The 22,373-nt window shown below is 31.8% G+C and overlaps 3 protein-coding genes and 1 long non-coding RNA gene across 7 annotated transcripts in view; 1 reads left to right on the top strand and 3 right to left on the bottom strand.

Moving 5' to 3' along the window:
* LOC111420038 (uncharacterized) overlaps positions 1-1,230 on the bottom strand; it is a 67,838-nt gene extending 66,608 nt beyond the window's left edge. Inside the window, exon 1 of the mRNA XM_071195090.1 lies at positions 1,001-1,230. The gene's annotated coding sequence lies outside the window, so the exon portion shown is untranslated. The remainder of the gene's footprint in view (positions 1-1,000) is intronic.
* Positions 1,231-1,613: 383 nt separating this feature from the next.
* On the bottom strand, positions 1,614-2,343 carry LOC111417066 (Dynactin 3, p24 subunit). Its single transcript, XM_023049241.2, has one exon. It carries the CDS (start codon positions 2,246-2,248, stop codon positions 1,691-1,693), a length of 558 nt encoding a protein of 185 aa, XP_022905009.2. The 5' UTR covers positions 2,249-2,343; the 3' UTR covers positions 1,614-1,690.
* Positions 2,344-2,543: 200 nt separating this feature from the next.
* On the top strand, positions 2,544-11,276 carry LOC111417064 (uncharacterized). 2 transcript variants are annotated; one of them, XR_011640020.1, is made up of 3 exons: positions 2,544-2,596; positions 7,872-8,810; positions 8,864-11,276. It is a non-coding gene; the product is annotated as an uncharacterized lncRNA (long non-coding RNA). The 2 variants fall into 2 exon arrangements; XR_011640019.1 differs by lacking the exon at positions 2,544-2,596 and having other exon boundaries at positions 7,609-8,810.
* LOC111417063 (sodium leak channel non-selective protein na) overlaps positions 2,567-22,373 on the bottom strand; it is a 73,957-nt gene continuing 54,150 nt past the window's right edge. For all 3 annotated transcript variants that reach the window (XM_071195084.1, XM_071195085.1, XM_071195086.1), the window contains 4 exons: positions 15,886-16,601; positions 15,678-15,834; positions 2,853-3,156; positions 2,567-2,799 (listed from right to left, as the gene is read on the bottom strand). In XM_071195084.1, the coding sequence (XP_071051185.1) occupies positions 2,627-2,799; positions 2,853-3,156; positions 15,678-15,834; positions 15,886-16,601 (1,350 nt within the window). In that variant the 3' untranslated portion in view covers positions 2,567-2,626. The remainder of the gene's footprint in view (positions 2,800-2,852; positions 3,157-15,677; positions 15,835-15,885; positions 16,602-22,373) is intronic.

The raw sequence follows: 22,373 nt of genomic DNA, 5'->3' as shown, positions 1-22,373 counted from the left end.
GGAGTAAAATCTAACATTTAAAGAATTAAAAGAAACAGCACACCGTCAGATCTCAGAGGAAGCCATTCATATGATTAAAATTCGCAACGTTCGGTAACAATTTAAGCGTATTCGTTTAGGAGTTTTTCTTGAACAATTTGAAAAATTTTTCTTAAAATGTGAAAAAATGTGATTCAAGAACGTGAGGCATAAAATACTGAAAGAAAAATTCTCCAAAAATACCGAGCAAGACACCCTACATCAGATGTGTAAGACTCGAACGAACGAAGAAAGACCTAAAACATTATACGAAGAACTCAACATAAATTCACAAAGATAAATATACTGTTATTTTATAATTAATGTAAGCGGAAAGACCCTATAACGGTCAATAGCTGAATAAAGTTATTTTCTCTCCCTCTATGGACTTCTTACATGTTTTGTTAAAATTAAATCATGAGAGCTGAGATATTATCATTTTCCGGGCTGTATGTAGACTTTATTGTATCACGGTACATATTTTTATGGAAATAAAAAAAAATTTTAATAAATTTAAAACGTCATTACAACTGTCAAATTGACATTTTTATTTTCTTAAACGTAAAATTTTTTTTTTTATATAAATTAACATTTTATAAAATAATTTATTCACAAATTATATGTTATTAACATTTATTTTAACTATTATTAATAATTATTTGGTAATTAAGTTTTATTTAAAATCTTTTTAATTTTAAATTTGATGTGTTAAAAGTGACGTTTAAAATAACCTATTAATTATTAATAATAAATTATTAATCAATTATAAAAGGCAAATTGAATCGTATTATTAATTATTATTCCAATTGAAAACTAATTACTCTTCGTCGCAACAAGCTAATAAATCCCGATAATTTCATTATCGGTTTTGTAATTGAACGAATTGAAACCAATTTGTGGTAAAATATTTAAACATTTATTACTCCACGTTCTAATTTATTCAAATATCAATAAATAAAAATTTCTTTTAATTCATACTTACTTTAGTAGTTGTAAAGTAGCTCAACACAAAATTTTTTTCTCTTGATGCACTTTCTTTCAACTTGGAAAGTAAAAAGTTTCTGGTTTGTAGACGATCTATCTCTGAAGAGGTTCCGTTTTGAACTGAACACCTGAAGCGGCTGAAACCCGTGTTTCTATACTACAACTCGTAGTAGAGCGCGGTTTCACCCCGTCCAAAAGGAACTTTAGGACCAATCACATTCAAGCTTTATCACGACTTGTTGCTTCCCTTAATCCAAGCTTTTTGCACTCTCAAATATGTTCTGCGAAACCTCAAATGATTCATTAAAAAAGTTTAAGCATTAAATTAATTCGTTGAAACACACCAGAATTAAAGTCTTACCCCATATTTACTTTGAAATTTACCCGAATTATTTTACGTAGGCGTTTCCGGATAAAGTAAATAAAAGAATTAAAAAATCGGAAGCGACATATGTATGATGATAAATCATCTAATCACCATGAGTCTGTGTAAATAATCGAAAAATGCCAACTGCTGCGTCAATTAGTTATCTTGTACTTGCCAATTAGTGTTACCCCATGAAAAAATATCAAGTGTTTTTCGCATTTCATTAAATAAATAAGCACCCATCGCCAATAAACATTATTTTATTATTATCATTAAATAATTACATCAAAAATACACAAAAAAAAAACTTATTTAATAAATTTATTCATCCTTAATAATCGATTTAGACTTCAAAGCCTCCTCAATAAGCGCCATACTATACTCAAGCTGTGCAAACAACATCTTGTACGAATAAGTCATCTCTTGTAAATCTTTTAAAACCGTTTTAACTTCATCTTTGGTACTCTCCGATTCAACATAACCATTTGTAGCCGATACAGTTAATGAACTAAGTCTTCCAGTTAACTCTTGATTAACACAATAATCCGCATCAATAATCGGTTTTAAAACGGCGAATTGTTTCAAGTAATCCACCGTTTTCTTTAAATCCGGGTACAAATCCAAAATGTATTGCCTCATTTCAGTAAGATCCTCGAAACTACAAAACGACGGATTTAAATATTCGTGAATTAATTGGAGTTTTTGGAGCATATTAGAGACGGCGTCGCGGCAACTTAATGCCATAGTGATCATTTCGTGTGCTTCGGCTAGGTAATCTACAATATTTTGCGATTTTAAGTCAACCGGTTTATCTTGAGGAAGGATTTGAAGTTCTAAAACTTTTAAGCGCTTTTCTAAAGCGTCGATTGTCGCTTCCATTGTGTTTTAATAAAGATTTTAACTTTAAAATGATTTAATAGAAAAATTAAGGTGGGTTAAAGTGAGGTTATGTTGATCTGTCAAATTTTGACAACACAATCAGCTGGCTTTTAATTTATAAATAATAACGTTTAATTTAATTTTTTTAATAAACAGCGTTTTTTTATGATAAATTAATTAGTTAAATAAAATTATTTAAGTTTGATTTAAAAATAAAAAAGGAGTAAATAATTTTTTCAGTAAAGCGCCATCTATTTTATTTATTAAGACTTAAATTAATATTTGAGGTTATGTTAGTAAACTTTTAAACAATTAAAACATTTTTTAGTGCATTATTTATTATTTACGGTATGTATTTACATCACATTTAATATTATATTAATCTTCATCGCTCGATTGAGAAGCGTAATTTAATTGTTCATTCCACCAATCTTTAATTTCTAATGTGGCATTGGAGACTTTCGGAAGACAAGTTTTATTGTTAAATACTTCTCTGGGCATCCTATTAGCTTCGCTGGTTTCGTTAAGATGTGGGAGGTTTTTGCTGATAGCTACAAAATCATTTGTATAGATAAAAATTCAAAAATATTAATGATTTTATTACGAGCTGGTTTATTATTTTTCTTTTTCGTAGATAATCTTTCCTTATCAGTTCTTGCAGCTGGATCGGATAATGTTGGAGCTAAATATTTTCGCCCCGAACTACTCCCTATACTATCAGATCTTGGAAGTGAAATTACTTTTGGTTTTCTCGGTAATGTTTCATCTTTAACTTCAACTTCAACGGTTTCGTTAATGGGTGTTCCATTTTTGGTTTTTTCTTCTTCTTTTTCATCTTTTTCTTGTTTTTGGGTTGTAAGAGTTTCATTGGTAGCTCTTAAGCCGGCTATTAAACTATTTTGTTGCTTCTAAAATAAATTAAATCAGAATTAAATTGATTTAATTAATTTAACTGTAGTAGTTTAGAATATTGTATAAAGAAAATAGAAGTATATGTAGAATTATATTCGAAATCCATTCCATTCCATTTCCAGGAAAAATAATATAAAATGTTTATTGTACTTTTAAACTGGTCTTTAATTAGATAATAAACTTGAGTCTTACTAGTTTTGGCTACAAGCCATCTTCAGAAACTAGTTTTTGGACACATAGATAATATATAATAGACTAAAATATCAAATATCAAATTTTACATTTTTTCAAAGTTACAAATTAAAATAAAATATAAAATTTATAGCAAAGTTCATACAATCACAGTTAACATTATAAAAACTTAGAACGATCTAAGCTTTTAAAATGTTTAAATGTTTAACACGTTGACTGTCCCCATTAGAAATTTTTTCGACCCCTTACGCCCATATGTTTTCTTTGTAGATTTTTACAAAATAATCCCTTATTTTACATAATGTATTATGTTATATGATGTAATATTACACAAGAGAAGTATTTTTTTTGGTATGCACATGTGATGCACCTAAGCTTGTAATCGCTGCAACAAATACACAACTCAAGACTTCGTTCCAGTTTATACATGCTAACTGCTGTATAAAAGTAATTTTGTTGTTTTCTTATTATAGATTGTGAAAAAGTAAGTTAGTGTGTGCAATTTTGATTTTTTACTTTGGTAAGGTTGTTATATTTTATAGAATCATTATACAGGGCTGTTTCAGGTTTTTGTAGCAGGACTCTAACAGTCGATATATCTTTTAAAATTAACACAAAAACTTCATATAAACATAAATCGACAAACGCTTTGTTTTGGAGATACAGGGTGTTCAAATTAAATTTTTAAATTGACTTTTATTTAATATTACTCGTGTATTTCAACCGATTCTTTTCAAATTTGGTATACGGAGGTTTTCTGGCATGAGAAAGACGACTATGGGGTCCGTTTTACTATAGCCGACGCTCTGTAACGAATTCTTTACGTTTTAAAATAACAATAACTTCTCTAACAGTATACTTTTTGGCTTTTTGAATCAAAATTCTTATTCTGTGTACTTTTTTAAACAAATAAGGTACTCTTATCAAAATGCGCTAAAGTTGTTCGTTTTCAAGATAATCCGCTTTTTATTATTCGATATAGACCAATTTTATTAGAGGATACTTAACGATAGGTATAATAATGTGTGCCATGGAAACAAAGTAAGTAAGTTCACTAATGTTTCAGTTTATTAATGTTTCCTAATCTGAACAATGCAAGAAAAAAATTAAAGAAATTGTTGAAAGTGTGAACCATTTTCCTACATAATTCTGACCGACGAATGACTGACCGAGTAATATTATTTAAGAACGGCCTTATGTCATTACAAGCATTCCTAATCCTATTAATAAGTTCATCCCTTGTGGGGACACGTGTTTCATACACTTTTCCTTTCAAATATCTCCATACAAAAAAATCTAAAGGATTAAGATCTGCAGATCGTGGAGGCCATGCAACTGGTCTACCACGACCAATCCATCTTCCAGGAAAATGGTTGTCTAGCCAACTTCTCACCACCCTGCCATGATGAGCTGGACAACCATCAAGTTGAAACCAGGCCTTTCTTCTTAAATCTAAATCAATGCTATCCCACATATTGGCATGTTCGGCTTCCAAAAATTGCAAGAACGCCGCAGCGTTTAGTCGTGGTGGCAAAAAATAAGGCCCGAAAATGTGATTATTATAAACACCTACCCAGACTTTGACACTAAATTCATGTTGGAAGTTTCGTGGCCGAATTGCGTGGGGATTTTCATGCGCCCAAACATGTAAATTATGAAAGTTTACAATCCCACGTCTTGTGAAACAGGATACATCAGTCCACATTATATTATTTAAAAAATCTCTATTGTTGGTTGTTGCATTAGCAATCCACCGACAAAACGTAACACGCCGTTCTTCATCGCCTGGTTGCAATCCTTGCACGGGTTGTAAATGATACGCATGTCGATGATCATGTTTTACAACACGATAAACACGCGCACTAGAAATCCGCAAGGCATTCGAAACTCTTCTAACTCTCGTAGTGGGGTCTCTGTTCTTCTACAGTTCGTTTTTTTTATAATACTTGTCAATGTGAATTATTTAGAGTTTCTGTTGGTATTATCTAGGACCCTAGGAGTCCGTTTTACTACAGCCGGTTGAGGCGCTCTGTAACGTATTCTTTACGTTTTAAAATAACAATAACTTTTCTGACAGTATACTTTTTGGCTTTTTGAATAAAAATTCATATTCTGTGTACCTTTTTAAACAAAAAAGGTACTCTTATCAAAATGCACTAAAGTTGTTCGTTTTCAAGATAATCCGCTTTTTATTATTCGATATAGACCAATTTTATTAGAGGATACTTAACGATAGGTATAATAATGTGCGCCATGGAAACCAAATAAGTAAGTTCACTAATGTTTTAGTTAATTTTGTATCAAGTGTCAAATGACCAGTAGTTGTTCATCGGAGTGTTAAATTAATTTTTCTTATTCGTTAACGTGTTAAATTCAATTTTCTTGCTCATTAGTGTGTTAAATTCATCACTCTTTTTCCTTAACGTGCTAAATTATTTTTTATTTATCTTTTTGTTTTTTGCATAAAAACTTTATAAAATGCCGTTTATTTTTTCTAACCAAGAGTTAACGGATATTCATTTTGTTTATGGGTTTGCAAACGGAAACTCAGCAGAAGCAGCCCGAGAGTATAGGAGAAGATATCCAAATAGAAGACATCCGCATCCGTCTGTGTTTGTGAAAGTGCATAGACAAATAGTTGAACAAGGGCTAAATAATGATCGGGTAGATCGTATTAATGACAATGCTAGACTGCAAAGAAATTTTATAGTTCATTTTTTTCTATAATACCTGTCAATTTGTTGTAAAGTTGGCAAAATTAACAGGGAGTTTTGTTTTATCATGTTTTGAAGTAAATGTCACATTGACGTTTGAGCTTTCGTTATTCAAAAAGAAAAGGTGCAGTAAAAGTGTTGTGGGGTGTTTATTTGCCATTTATTTACCTAGAAAAGGTATTTTATTCTATTAATTACTTTGTAGCACGTTTTTACAACAAATATGTACTTCGTTAAAATCGTATTTATCTAAAAATTTATTAGTATTTTAACCTCAACTATTTAGTTACTGAAAATGTTACTAAAAATCAGGAAAACAACATAAATTTTATAAGGGTCCTAGATAATACCAACAGAAACTCTAAATAATTCACATTGACAAGTATTATAAAAAAAACGAACTGTAGAAGAACAGAGACCCCACTACGAGAGTTAGAAGAGTTTCGAATGCCTTGCGGATTTCTAGTGCGCGTGTTTATCGTGTTGTAAAACATGCTCATCGACATGCTTATCATTTACAACCCGTGCAAGGATTGCAACCAGGCGATGAAGAACGGCGTGTTACGTTTTGTCGGTGGATTGCTAATGCAACAACCAACAATAGAGATTTTTTAAATAATATAATGTGGACTGATGTATCCTGTTTCACAAGACGTGGGATTGTAAACTTTCATAATTTACATGTTTGGGCGCATGAAAATCCCCACGCAATTCGGCCACGAAACTTCCAACATGAATTTAGTGTCAAAGTCTGGGTAGGTGTTTATAATAATCACATTTTCGGGCCTTACTTTTTGCCACCACGACTAAACGCTGCGGCATTCTTGCAATTTTTGGAAGCCGAACATGCCAATATGTGGGATAGCATTGATTTAGATTTAAGAAGAAAGGCCTGGTTTCAACTTGATGGTTGTCCAGCTCATCATGGCAGGGTGGTGAGAAGTTGGCTAGACAACCATTTTCCTGGAAGATGGATTGGTCGTGGTAGACCAGTTGCATGGCCTCCACGATCTGCAGATCTTAATCCTTTAGATTTTTTTGTATGGGGATATTTGAAAGGAAAAGTGTATGAAACACGTGTCCCCACAAGGGATGAACTTATTAATAGGATTAGGAATGCTTGTAATGACATAAGGCCGTTCTTAAATAATATTACTCGATCAGTCATTCGTCGGTCAGAATTATGTAGGAAAATGGTTCACATTTTCAACAATTTCTTTAATTTTTTTCTTGCATTGTTCAGATTAGAAAACATTAATAAACTGAAACATTAGTGATCTTACTTACTTTGTTTTCATGGCACACATTATTATACCTATCGTTAAGTATCCTCTAATAAAATTGGTCTATATCGAATAATAAAAAGCGGATTATCTTGAAAACGAACAACTTTAGCGCATTTTGATAAGAGTACCTTATTTGTTTAAAAAAGTACACAGAATAAGAATTTTTATTCAAAAAGCCAAAAAGTATACTGTTAGAGAAGTTATTGTTATTTTAAAACGTAAAGAATTCGTTACAGAGCGTCGGCTATAGTAAAACGGACCCCATAGTAGTCTTTCTCATGCCAGAAAACCTCCGTATGCCAAATTTGAAAAGAATCGGTTGAAATACACGTGTGTATATTAAATAAAAATCAATTAAAAAATTTAATTTAAACACCTTGTATCTCCAAAACAAAGCGTTTGTCGACCTATGTTTATATGAAGTTTTTGTGTTAATTTTAAAAGGTCTATGGACTATTAAAGTCCTGCTACAAAAACCTGAAACACTCTGTATATTTATTGTATATGATACATTTTTAGTGCTATAAAATGGTGTCACGTAGATTTCTTACTGAAAAGGACTTACAAAAGTATGCAAATGATATTATGACGGAAGAAAGTGAAGAAGAAATTTTACAAGATGGCGCAATAGATACAGAGAGTTCTGATGAAATTTTCGATGAAGACAGTGACGATAGCGTAAGAGATCATAACTACGTTTTTGGTTCCAAAGGTGTATCTGATCATCATACTGTACCCGATTCAAGTAGTGAAGAGGAAAATCCTCAAAACAATCAACAGGATGCTGAAGTTCAAGTAGATATTTCAGAGTGGTCTCCGCACGTCAAAATTCTGAAGAGGTTGCCCTTTTCAGGATCAGTTCAAAATCATGCGCAGTCAACTGCTAAACATCATTTACAACAGATTCCTAGAAAGGAAAACGGAATAATATGCAGGAAGAGGTGTCATAAATGTTATGAAATAAACAAGGAAGGATATAGCACTGAAATAGCCAGAAAAAAGACAAAACAAGTGTCTACTGAATGTTGCATATGCAAAAAACCATACTATAATAATAATAATAATAATACTTTATTCCCCCCATTTTACCAAAAAAGCGTAGAGTACGTCAATTTAACAATAATTGCATTGTAATATAATACACATTGAGTTCAAACATTAAATTGGAAAAACATGTCAATGATATACATCGGATTTTCCGTGACCATAGCTCTCAGTCTTCTCCGGAATCCTGGAACTGGCAGGATCTTTGTACCTTCCGAAATGTGATTGAAGATCTTGATACTCTGGTACAGAGCCGTCTTCTGAATCTTAGTAAGGTGCGTTTTTGGTGGCACCAGATAGCACTTCACCTTCCCGCGCGTGTTTCGAGGATGTGATATTTCATATTTTTTGAAAAATTCAAAGTAATTCTTCCTAACCAATACAGCACATTCCAGAATATAAATTCCATACAAGGTAGGTATTTTATAGTCTTTAAAGTAACTTCTACAGCTATCAGTATTTTTTAGACTAAAAATTGCTCTTACGTAAGCATAATAGGCACTTAATGCTGCCTCAATGCCAGCTGATCTGGAAATAATCCGAATGGCATAGGAGAAATGACTGATCTTGCCAGCAAGGAAATCAATATGATTGGTCCAAGACAGTCCAGGATCCATTTTCCAACCCAGAAACGAAATCTCTTCAACATTGACAATCTCAGTATCTCGATACCTCGCCTTGATCTGGTCAGAGCATAAATGATAATTAACAATTTTCGTTTTTTTTGTACTTCTCTTTATGTTATGCGCTTCAAACCAATCCGCAAGTTTATTCAGATCCACAGTAAGTGATTTCTGGATTTCATAATCAGTGCTACACCTCGCCACAGTCATTGTGTCATCCGCAAACATTATCGTAATGTTCTTCGTTACACGTGGTAAGTCATTCACATACAGGAGGAACAATAGAGGACCCAATATGGAACCCTGAGGTACTCCTAGCTTGACTTCTCTCCATGCTGATCTTATTTCTGTTCCCTGTTCATTGTGGGCAACTACACATTGTAACCTCCCTGATAGATAGGATTTCATCCATGACAAGCTAACACCTCTAGGATTGAAAAGGATTGGTCAAAAGGATTGAGTGATGTACACTATCAAAGGCTTTTGTAAGATCCATGAACAATGCTGTTGTGGCCTGTTTTTCATTTAATCCCAAGATGATATTTTCCAACAGTTGAAACATCGCATGTTCGGTGGATCTTCCCTTACGAAAACCATTTCGATTCTCGTGCAATATATTGTATTTATTTAAATAATTTATAATTCTGTTGTGTACAAGCTTCTCATAAATTTTAGCAAGATTCGATATAAATGCTATTGGACGATAGTTATCATAGCAGGACTTGTCTCCTTTTTTGTAGATTGGGATTATTACTGTCTTTTTTAACTCACCCGGAAAACCGCCATCAGTGAAGGATGTGTTTATTAAATGCGTTAGCGGTTTAACTAAGTACCTTGCAGAATGCTTTAGAACGCTCGTAGGTATTTCATCTTCACCCGTTGCCGTTGTGTTATTTAAATTATTTATTATTTGTAGGACTTCAGTTTCGTCCGTTAAATTCAATGAGAAAGTGTGGCCCATTGACGGTTGATAATGAATATTTAGGTGGTGACCAACATTGTTATCAATATTTTGACAAATCTGTATAAAATAGTCATTTATTTCCGTCAGAATGCTTATTTGTAACTTCAAAATCTGCTGGCTTCATACCACTTGTGGTACCTTTACCTTGAAGGCGAGTTGCCAAGACGTTCTTGTTTTATTATTAGAATTAATAATGTAATCTGTATTCAACTGTTTTTTAGTAGTTTTAATTTCACTCTTTAATAATTTGCAAAAATTGTCGTACGTTTCTTTATCAATTTTTTTATTCTTGAGGCTTTCGTACATTGTCCTTTTATTGCTGATAGTGTTTTAATTTCTTGAGTAATCCACTTATTTTGCTTTTCACTAACATTTATCTTTTTTACTTTCACAATTTGATGAATTATGGAATTAAGTTTCCCAACAAATAAATTATGACATTTCGCCGAATCAACTGATCGGTAGACTTCATTCCAATCTGTCACTTCCAGATGTTGACTTATTAAATCTAGCTTATGTTTCGTAAATATTCTTTTTTTAATATATTGCGAATCATTTATTGCAATATGGGTTTCTATGATTACTCTTTGAGTGTTATGATCCGATAAGTTTGAATGAATAGTGTCACTTCCACATGGAAGTACATTAGTAAAAATATTATCTATCAGTGTACTGGTCATTTTAGGAACTCTGGTAGGATCATTTACAGTGGCCTCAAGATTGTGTGCTTTGAATATATCTAACATCTGTTTAGACTCTTTGCTGGTTTTCTTCAATTCAATGTTAAAATCTCCACTGACTAAGATTTTGTAGTTCATTTGCACCTCATCCAAAATAGACTTCAGTGACTGAAAGAATAGATCCAACTCCGTTCTAGATTTGTTCGGAGGAGAATAAATGTTAATCACTATCATTTTCATTTTGCTCAATTTTACACCACTACACTCTATAATTGACTCGATACTTTTATGTTTTAGGTGGAGTAACTCAACATACTCTATTCCCCTCCGCAATAAAATACAGGAACCACCATGGGATTTCTTAGTTCTAGTAAATAAGGATGCAACATGGAAACCATCTATAAATACAGGTTCATTTGGTTTTAACCAATGTTCGGAGAGTGAAATTGAATTGACCTCACCTTCTAGACAGTCAACAAGGATCAAAAGATCTTAGTAATTAGTAATTTTTGAACTGTTTGCTTACTGAAAACGTTTTGTTTCGTTTATTATTCCAAACTGTGTTCTCTTGCTCTATTTGTGGACGATTATTAAAACTAACATTAATTAAGTAGTCTGTTTTTGATTCATCCGAACTCGGAATAAAAGACTGCCTCGATATTATTTATTTCTCTTCCCGTGTCGAATCTATTGGTAAGTACACGTGAGAAACGTGTTTTGCTCGGCGCGGCGCGCGGCGGTCCGGTCGAGGGTTGGGCCGATTACCTGAATCTGATTTACGATTTGCCATTGGACGTCGAAAAACAGTTCCCTTGCGGTTATTATAAACATTTCGAAAAAAATGTAGAGAGATCGCTTCAGAATAATGTATCCTACAACCGTATAATACTCTGATGAGGAAGATACCGGACAATTGTATACCACAGGTCTGCGTTTGAAAGAAATTCCTAACTTAATTGGTATAGGAGCTATGGATGCCTGACGCACTGTTGCAGGACCCTGTATAGGATAAACGGGACGCCAACTAGAGATGCGCTTAAAAGAATATAAGAAAAAAGAAAGCTCTAACATCTATGTACAAGCACATTAACTAAACAAACCATACTATGGATTTCGAAAGAGTAAAATTAATCCACAAATGTGAAGAAAGTTTTCGTATGGACCTTCTGGAGATGATGGAAATATATCGGCAAAAACAAAAAAACACCAAACTACTCAATGACCAACTCGCATTGATAAATATATGCATATATTTACATACTTACAGTTAACATAAAAATTAAATTTATAGAATTGTGTTTATATTTCGTTAGTTATTGTTATGTTATATTTCGATCCATACAAAAGTGCCATCTCGTAACATTTCGTAACATCTGTAAAAACAGGTCTTGTTTTTCGTGTTTTCATGTATCGTCTAACACACGTTTTAATTGTACGTTTATAAGTTCGTGTATCTGTGTTGTTTTGTATTTTAGTTATTCTATTTACATATAAGGGTTATTATCAGAGCCACGACATTTCGGGCTGTTGATCTCACCATCTGTATAGAGCAGCGAACGGGTTATAGCGTAGTAGTAACATGCTTCTATCGAGCACATCGATGTGCCGCAACATAACGATACTGGTTGAATGCTGGCCCATGTAAAATTTGGGGGTGTTCTCTGCGGTGCAGCGTTCAATATGTGTTTGGCCGATTGTCCGACTAAAACTCAACCAGTGGCGTGGTATACTATATGTGGCCATGTGGCCCGAGTCCATTGAGGTCTTATATATAATCTAGAGAGCGTATGTGGTGGTGGTGGGGGTAATCAGAATGTCAGACATGTTGGATGTACCGACCTGAACTTAGCTTAGTTTCAAGTCTCTATTGCATCTACAATTATAACCTCACAATTCTCATAAACATATTGTTATTTTTATTAAAATTTGATTTTTGTTGAAAGTTTTCGAATTCTTTTCGTTTCACACATGTTTTTTTATAATTTGGTAGGTTGGACGATTATTTACAACAGTCCATAAAATGTTTCTGGTTACTTGACTTGGAATTAATAATTAAAGACCTCGGTGTGAGAAGGGGACAACTCCTTGTCTTGAAAAATGGAGCTACTCCCTTCTTACACCGAGGTCTTCAATTGAAGTTCAAGTAAAGTTTATTATTAAGGACTGTTCAGTTTTTTTAATAAACTAACAATTATTTATAAGCAAAGGTTAACGTGATCAATCAGAATTGCTTTAAATATTTTCTTCTTAGTTTATGTTAATTATAAGGGTTGTGGCTAAAAATTATTAAGTTCTTTTAAAATTTCATATAATTAATAATTATTTATCAATAAAAAATTAATGTTTTGTTTTGATTATTATTTTCTGTCTTTCCAGTTTATAATAATGTAAATTCTTGCATAAGTATATATAAGAATTTCGAATTTCCCGCTAAGTTGGTACATCTAACATGGCGACCTTTCTGGCTTCATTTTAGGCGTGGTGGGGACAACAGCATACGCACTCTAGATTATATATAAGGCCTCAATGCCCGAGTCTCTACCGTAAGGCGACGAGCCGCCAATGAATTGCCCGACAACGTCGCGGCTCTGGTTATTATATTATAACTAGGGCACGGAACTTTTGTAACAAAACGACACAATTTCCCCCCTCCACTCGTTCTCAGCAAAAAATTTCATACAAAAATTGTTCTAAATTAAATTCTAAATATATGTATATATATAAATTTTTTTGAGGCTATGTTCTTAATTATTGATCAAATCAAAAATTTTTATTAACAACATTTCTTTAGAATTACTTCAGGAACAGTGTTTGTTAATACATTTTTTCGCTATCTTGAAATTTTAATTTCCCTCTGAATAGTATGCTATCAAAATTAATTATCTCAATAATTATTGTTTTTATCAAAAAATGTTTTAAATAAAACTTGTTTCAATTTCGATTTTGAATCAATTATCTTAATAACAAAATTTTACATCTCTATTAATTAAGCATTTAAGTGTAATTATGTATAAAAATGGAAAAATTAATATTTTGAGGTTATCTCCTTAATTATTGATTAAATCAAAAAAATTTGTTAACAATATTTGTTAAGAATTGCACCAGGAACAGTGTTTGTTAAAACAATTTTTTTCTAACTTGAAATTTTAATTTCCCACTGAATAGTATGCTACAAAAATTAATATTATTGAGGTTATATCCTTATAGTTGATTTAATCAAAAAATTTTGTTAACAAAATTTGTTTAGAATTACTTCAGGAACAGTGTTTGTTAATAAAAATTTTTGCTAACTTGAAATTTTAATTTCCCACTGAACAGTATGGTACAAAAATTAATATTTTTGAGGTTATATCTTTATTGTTGATTTAATCAAAAAAATTTCTGAACAAAATTTGCTTAGAATTACTTCAGGAACAGTGTTTGTTAATACAATTTTTTTCTAGCTTGAAATTTTAATTTCCCTCTGAATAGTATGCTATCAAAGTTAATTATCTCAATAATTATTGTTTTTATCAAAAAATGTTTTAAATAAAATTTGTTTCAATTTGGATTTTGAACCAATTATCTTAATAACAAAATTTTACATCTCCATTAATTAAGCGTCTAAGTGTAATTATGTATAAAAATGGAAAAACTAATATTTTGAGGTTATCTCCTTAATTACTGATTAAATCAAAAAATTTTGTTAACAAAATTTGTTTAGAATTACTTCAGGAACAGTGTTTGTTAATAAAATTTTTTGCTAACTTGAAATTTTAATTTCCCACTGAACAGTATGGTACAAAAATTAATATTTTTGAGGTTATATCCTTATTGTTGATTTAATCAAAAAATTTTGTTAACAAAATTTGTTTAGAATTACTTCAGGAACAGTGTTTGTTAACACAATTTTTCTCTAACTTGAAATTTTAATTTCCCTCTGAATAGTATGCTATCAAAATTAATTATCTCAATAATTATTGTTTTTATCAAAAAATGTTTTAAATAAAACTTGTTTCAATTTCGATTTTGAATCAATTATCTTAATAAAAAAATTTTACATCTCTATTAATTAAGCATTTAAGTGTAATTATGTATAAAAGTGGAAAAATTCTTATTTTGAGGTTATCTCTTTAATTATTGATTAAATCAAAAAAAATTGTTGACAAAGTTTGTTTAGAATTGTTTCAGGAACAATTTTTGTTAAAACAATTTTTTTCTAACTTGAAATTTTAATTTCCCACTGAACAGTATGCTGTTTTTTTAATCAGAACGAGTGGAGGGGGGAAATCGTATCGTTTTGTTACAAAAGTTCCGTGCCCTAATTATAACACTAAACTCATAAAACCTTTATGGCATTTCACGTTCTAAGAAGAAAAACAAAATTTTCAACTTGACTGTAAGTATTTTATATAAAAAACAAAAAATTGTTCAACGAAAAAACCAAATTTGGAATTCTTTTTAATCATAGATTCGACTGATGATGGCTTTATAAGCCGAAACTAGTATCGAGTAAATAAAACAAGCGAGTGAGAAGTTGATCTATATTCATTTTCCTATTAATTCAAATAATCTCGCAACATGAATTCCTACATTCAAAATAGGTATGTAGCAGTTGGTAACACCGTAACACTTGAAAATAGAAATTTGAATTGACAATTAGAAATTGTCAAAACACAAAATGTATTCACCTGAAAATGATGTTTCATGTACACCTCCTAAAATAAGAGAAATTGAGTCATCATTGTGGACCTTGTATTCGATGCTAAGAACGTGTTTAAACATCCATAGACAAAAATTGTCACGTTGACAACTAGAAAAATTCATGACCCAATGTCACCAACTTGAACTAGTTCCATAAAATGTTACTAAAATCTCATTACAGCATCGGATGCTGTAAGGAGTCTCATTACAACACCCGTTTGATTACTGTAATAGCTTTCATTACCGTCGTGAATTACAAAATAATTACAAGTTAGAGTATTTCATTGTCGCCGAGGTGTCGTGAAACAAAAGGGAATTAAGTATAACTTACATTTGTTGATCTAATTTTTTTTAAACATCCCTCCAACCAAGTTCTTATCGTTTGTTTAGCAACTTCCTCTTCGATTATGTACTCAAATTCTTCCCGTGCTAAAAGTTCTTCTAATTGAAGTGCTTTTCTTATATCAACTGACCTATACGATAACATACTAAAAAAGAAATTATTTGTTTATCGTTTTCATATTTTTTAAGGTATTTACTTTATGACATCGTGAAAAGTCACATCTTCACCGTTATGTAATCTTTCTAATTCGTAACACATATGCTTAAATAGTAATCGATCTTTTTGTGGATCAACTTCTAATCTTCCTTTTAGTAACCTCAAAATAAATTTAACTCTCCTCACAGGAATCACCCCTCTCTGTTGAATGTCGACAACGTTCCAAGTGTTTTGGAAATTTCTTATATCAGCGTACGATAACAAAGCGTCCTCTTCGTTCGAATAAAACAAGGAAAAATTTTCCATAATAATAGCTACTAATAAATTTAACACGATATAAGTAATAATCACATAAAATGTGCAGAAATAAATTAACGATCCTGTGAAGTTTCCGCAATCGGTTTGCCAATAATTGTCAGCTGGCGTGCAATAAGGCGGCTGAATCATGCAATCGTGCATGATTTTGTTCCAATCTTCACCGGTGACGATTCGAAATAACATTGCAACTCCAGTTACTGGTGACTCGAAGTTTGCACGTCTTCCAATCCCTTCCCCATATTTAACAGTGCCAAAAATAATCGTTCCGGCGAGGGCGTAAAAAAATACTAAGAGGAACATTCCGAATATGATGAAGAAGCTTTTACATACAGAAACTCCTACGGTTAACATTAACATTTTTAATGTTGCGTGTTTTCCGGTTATTGTAAAGAAACGGAGAATTACAACCATAAAACCAATAAAGTATGATAAATCACTCTAAAAAGAAAAAATATATAATGTTAATTAAGCTCTTTGAGGTTATGTCTCACATTATGTTTAAAAAATCTCGAAGACTGATATTTTTTTTTATCTTAACCTGATTCTGAAACTGTTTTTCAGTTTTTCTCCATCACGTCCAGTTTTCGAGATATTCCCAAAAATGAGGAAAATCGAAAATTAAAAAACATAGTAACGGTTCATGTTCTGTATATTTTTTATTTTGTATAGTGTGCTTCTGTGGCTATGTGGACATAAAAGTAGAGATCCGGACGAACATTTTGAGGTATTGATGATATTAATCGGATCTTCCGTTATTGTGATATAACCTAAAACAACTCAACAAAATCAGTTTTTTTGGCATTTTCCAAGAGCAACAGTGAATTCTCTCTGAACCAGAGATATAATCTACGTAATAGAAATAAAGATAAAGTAGGAGGTCTAACGCAATCTCTGTTGACCAGTTGTATCAGTAAACATAGTAATAATGAAAGCTCAATAAAAGCAGGTAATAAACCTAATGAAAGCACACCTAACAAACTTAATTTCAATAAAATCAAGCACATACCCGGTATAATCAATAAAGTAACATCACGTTTTAGAAAACATGACTTTACAGAATTGAAATTCGCTCCTTACAAGGACAATAAAATTGAAAATCATTTAGTATATTTTTTATACATATTAAAGTGGGGGGTGTAGCTGGACGTCCAGCTACACCCCCCTTTTAAGATATCAGCATTTTGATAGTGCCATAATTCAGTGCTATTTATGTACTAATTTTGTACTATGTTAAAATTTTTGGTATTAATCATTTAGTATTTTTTTTATACAGTTGTCTGAACTTTTTGGTACTCCCTTTTTTCTCTTAAACTATAACTACCTCAGATTTAATATTTGGCACATCGATACAGGACAAAAAGGTTTACTTTATGAAATTAGTGTTGTTACTATATCTCTTCCGGCTAGACCGGAAGTGGATAACTTATAAATTAATGAAATTGTATTCGTTATAAAATCAATTAGAAAGGATCACAGTATAAAATATTCGCAATTTACAGTTATCGACAAATCTAGCTATACTAGCGACACCTATTGGTAAGACCGAAAATAAAAAACTTTAGTTATGGGAATCCCTAAATTATTTCGATTTCGAATTTAAAATATCAGCATTTTGATAGTGCCATAATTTTGTGCTATTTATGTACTAATTTTGTATATTAAAACTTTTGGTACTAATCATTTAGTGTTTATTTTAACTGTTAACTTCCCGATTAAAAACTGAACCACCCTGTATATAAAATAAACACTAAATGATTAGTACCAAAAATTTTAACATAGTGCAAAATTAGTACATAAATAGCACTAAATTATGGCACTATCAAAAGGCTGATATCTTAAAAGGGGGGTGTAAGTGGACGTCCAGCTACACCCCCCACTTTAATATGTATAAAAAATATACTAAATGATTAGTACAAAAATTTTTAATGTCGTACAAAATTAGTACATAAATAGCACAAAACGATGGTACCATCAAAATGTTGATATCTTAAAAGGGGGGTGTAACTGAACGTTCAGCTACACACCCCACTTTCATAAGTATAAAAAAAATATTAAATGATTAGTACAAAATTTTTTAATGTAGTACAAAATTATTACATAAATAATACATAATTATACATACAGGGTGTTCATTTCAAAACTTTCCACCTCAATTTCTGTAAATCCGGAAGTTTAAAAAGAAAATCGCTGAAATAGGTAAAGAATAAAACCAAGGGGGACAACTTTTTATGCAAAAATTGACTCACTCACTTCAACCCCCCGCCGCCAGAAACCAACCCCTTAAAAATCTTAAATGGAAAGGGGTGTCAAGTGATACCTCATTCTAAAGGCCTTTTAAGGTACTACATGTTAGTATTTATTTTTTTTAAATTGATCGATTCGTTTTCCAAATTTTTGCGAAAATCTTTGTTTTGTATTTCCCGCTTTAATTAATATTAAAAACTTTAATCACCTTCTTAAAAGCAAGAATAAGTAATCTTTTATTATTAATTTATAAAATTAAATTACCATGTTCGTTTTTACAACGACCATTAAACCTTTATTATTTCGGAGCAATCCGAAATCTTTGATATTTATACTCTGTTTTTAAACCAGGAGTAAACGCGAAAGTCAGATTTACACTAGGAAAAATCACCAGAAAATATCACTAGATATTTTGGCGGTAAATTTATATTAATAATAATTATTATTTATTTATTTACTTATTATTGTATTTATTTTCGTTTGTTATCGTCAACACTAAACATACAAATTAACATTGAAGTTATGAGTGTATTTATTTCAAAATATAATAAAGAAGGGTTTAAGAACACAAAATTTACAATAATGACACGAAACTGTCGAATTGTCAATAACCTAACCTTCAAATTCAAAATCAAAATTCAAAATTGCCTGTGTGTGAACCTTCCTCGCATTCAACCAATCACGTGCAAGGTCAATCTGGTGACAAATTTAAAATACTCCTCCTGGTTTAAAAACAGAGTATAGGTTATTTTGACAATGATATACCTACGTTGGCTAGCTTGCCTGGCGTCTGTCAGAGAATTTGTGAAGTTTTACAACTTTATGAACAGAACCCAAGGATATACCAGTTGCACGAGATACCTGACGCAATGAAGTATTGGGGTTGATACCGAAATGACCCAACACTTCCAGTTGAGCGGTTTCATTCAAAACTCTCGACTCATTATGTTTTATGTTGGCAACGGACCCAGTCTGAGTGAATTTCTTCATGAGATTCAGGACGGATGTATGAGATACGTTCTTATCTGGATGCCTTTCATTAAAAACTGCGGAAGTTCGTCGAGCACATTCATTTTGGGATCCATACATTAATACAATTTCAATCCTTTCCTGCAAACTAAACCATTATTGCTGTTTTATTTAAATAACTTTGTTAAGTGGATAACACAAAGTTGTTTAAGTAATAACCAAATAAACTTATGTTTAGAATTGCACTTTTACTTTATTCTTTTCTCGCACTGTGAGCCTGCCTATAACTCGTTTATAGAAAGAGAAAAATTTCGTCTCTTTTTTTCCTTTTTTTGGCGATTCGAGTCAAGAGTAATTTTCACACAGGTTTAATGTAAAATATTTTCAATAAAATTTAATTTAATTCATAATTAGACGTGTTTAGTTTTCTTAAATATTTCCGATTGCTCCGAAATAATAAAGGTTTAATGGCCGTTGTAAAAACGAACATGGTAATTTAATTTTATAAATTAATAATAAAAGATTACTTATTCTTACTTTTAAGAAGGTGATTAAAGTTTTTAATATTAATTAAAGCGGGAAATACAAAACAAAGATTTTCGCAAAAATTTCGGAAACGAATCGATCAATTTAAAAAAAATAAATACTAACATGTAGTACCTTAAAAGACCTTTAAAATGAGGAATCACTTGACACCCCTTTCCATTTAAGATTTTTAAGGGGTTGGTTTCTGGCGGCGGGGGGTTGAAGTGAGTCAGTCAATTTTTGCATAAAATGTTGTCCCCCTTGGTTTTATTCTTTACCTATTTCAGTGATTTTCTTTTTAAACTTCCGGATTTACAGAAATTGAGGTGGAAAGTTTTGAAATGAACACCTGTATATATATATATATATATAGTATCAAAATGCTGATATCTTGAATGGGGGGTGCAGCTGTACGGACCTGATAAAATAAACACGGTATACAGAATCGATTGCAAGAATTGTGATAAATCATATCTGTACCTTAGGGGTAAAGAATCGTAACTTCAGTTTTTGTCAATATCGAGTTAATACTTTTTTCAACGTATCAGACGCGTAAACTATATAATAGTAAAGGATCTTACGTCCACTGTTACTGGTTACTAAGATACTATATTTAGAAGAAGTTGCATTGGAAATTGTCGTAGAGGTAAAAAGTGGTATCTCCAAAGAACGGTTACGCGCAGTTAAATATTCAGCTAACTTAAAGTAGTAAACAATCGCATCTTTATTGTGTTGTTCTATTAGTGAAATAGTGCCACCACAAAGAGCTATTACGAGGTAGACAATTAGGTAGATAATCTTGAATTAGTTTTTACTAATGATCCTACAAATCTAGGTGAGTTGAAATACATTAAAATAATATCATTTTTACACAATTTAACAGAAAAGTTAGTTTCCTTAAAACGTTCATTCTCCTTACATTGTCAGCAAGTAATATGGATACTGTTCAAGCTGATGAATACTTGCATCATACAGAGGAAGTGACAGATACTTCAGTACCAGGTAAATAGAAAAATACAAAATTGATTACTTATTTTCACTCACGTGAATTTTAATAACTGACTGAATTAGTTTATTACTCTTGCGTTCTTATGTTTGAATAATGCGAATGCAAAAAGGTAGTACAAATAATGCTGAGTGTAGACAAGCAATTAATCGGGAAGAAGAAGGAAGTGTTGAAAATGAACTAAACTACAAAGCACATGTAAGGAAACAAACAGTAATCTTGAAAGTAGGTTACATACTGAAGAAAGAGATGAAGAAGGGAAAGAAAACGCCATAGAAAATAAACAAGAATCGGATAAAGTGAAACCTAGAAAGCGTATAGGAAATGAAGACAATTGAAAGGTAACAAAAAGATATCGAGCAACGTTGGCTGGAAAAGAACACGTTCCAAAATCTGGAAAGAAAATTAGTGCAAAGAAGATTAAACCCGGTTGCGGTCCTTGTAGGAGAAAATGTACCGATAAAATGAATAAGCTTGAGCGAGTTCAAGTATTCAACAATTATTGGAATGAAAATAAGACCTGGGACCTTTGTTTGTACTTTCCAGAGTGAAAAGTACACCAAACGTGAAGGCCAGCAAATGGTACAAGAAACGATCAGAGAAAACGAACAATATATTAGAATTTTGAAGTTAATGATACGATTATAGAGGTGTCTAAATTGTTTCTTTTTTTTTTAATACGTTAGGTATATCTGAGACCATATTCGGTCGTTTCCAACATATGAAAGTCATTATAGTCGTAACAAAATCAAAAGACAGTATCTTGGAAACGAACTTAACATAGATAAAATATACAATCTTTACAAAATCAAATGTGCGGAAGAAGGTGTTCAAAAAAGTGGGATAGTCAAATAATGGCTATATCGCCGTATTTTCAAAACAGAGTTTAATGTAGGGTTTAAAATGCCTTCTAATGACACTTGTGATATGTGCGATAGTCTGAATATGACGTTACAAGTAAGCCAGTCAAAGGAGGAACGAGCAGTCGTTCAGGAGAAAATTGATTGCCATTTAAACGATGCTGATGTACGATACAATAGCAAGAAAAATGACAAAGTAAATCTTGAAAATACTAAAATAGTCATGCTAGATTTGCAAAAGTGCTTGCTTCTTTGAAAAGCTTTTATTTCTTAAAACTCTGGACCTTAAACCTCACCATATATGATGCTACAGAGAAAAAAACCTACTGCATGGTGTAGGATGAATCCATTGCTGGTAAAGGCGGCAATGAATGAAATATTATCAGCCTTACTCAAATGGGCTGAAAAGTTTTGAAAAACTCTAGTATAGAGACATTAATAATCTGTCCATGCCAAAACAGAAATGTTATAATGGCAGTAAATTATTCCCTTCTTTTGAATCTTTGCCCCTCCTTAAAAACAGTTATTCATAAATTTCTGCTCAAAGGTGGAGACCCACATGGAAGCAGACTATGTCCACGGTCTTATTGAGCGAACCATAAAGAA

This window comes from Onthophagus taurus, chromosome 3, assembly GCF_036711975.1.
Source record: "Onthophagus taurus isolate NC chromosome 3, IU_Otau_3.0, whole genome shotgun sequence".
Classification (NCBI taxonomy): domain Eukaryota; kingdom Metazoa; phylum Arthropoda; class Insecta; order Coleoptera; family Scarabaeidae; genus Onthophagus; species Onthophagus taurus.
Note: the sequence above shows the minus strand (reverse complement) of the source record. Positions and strands in the feature narration are given on the sequence as shown.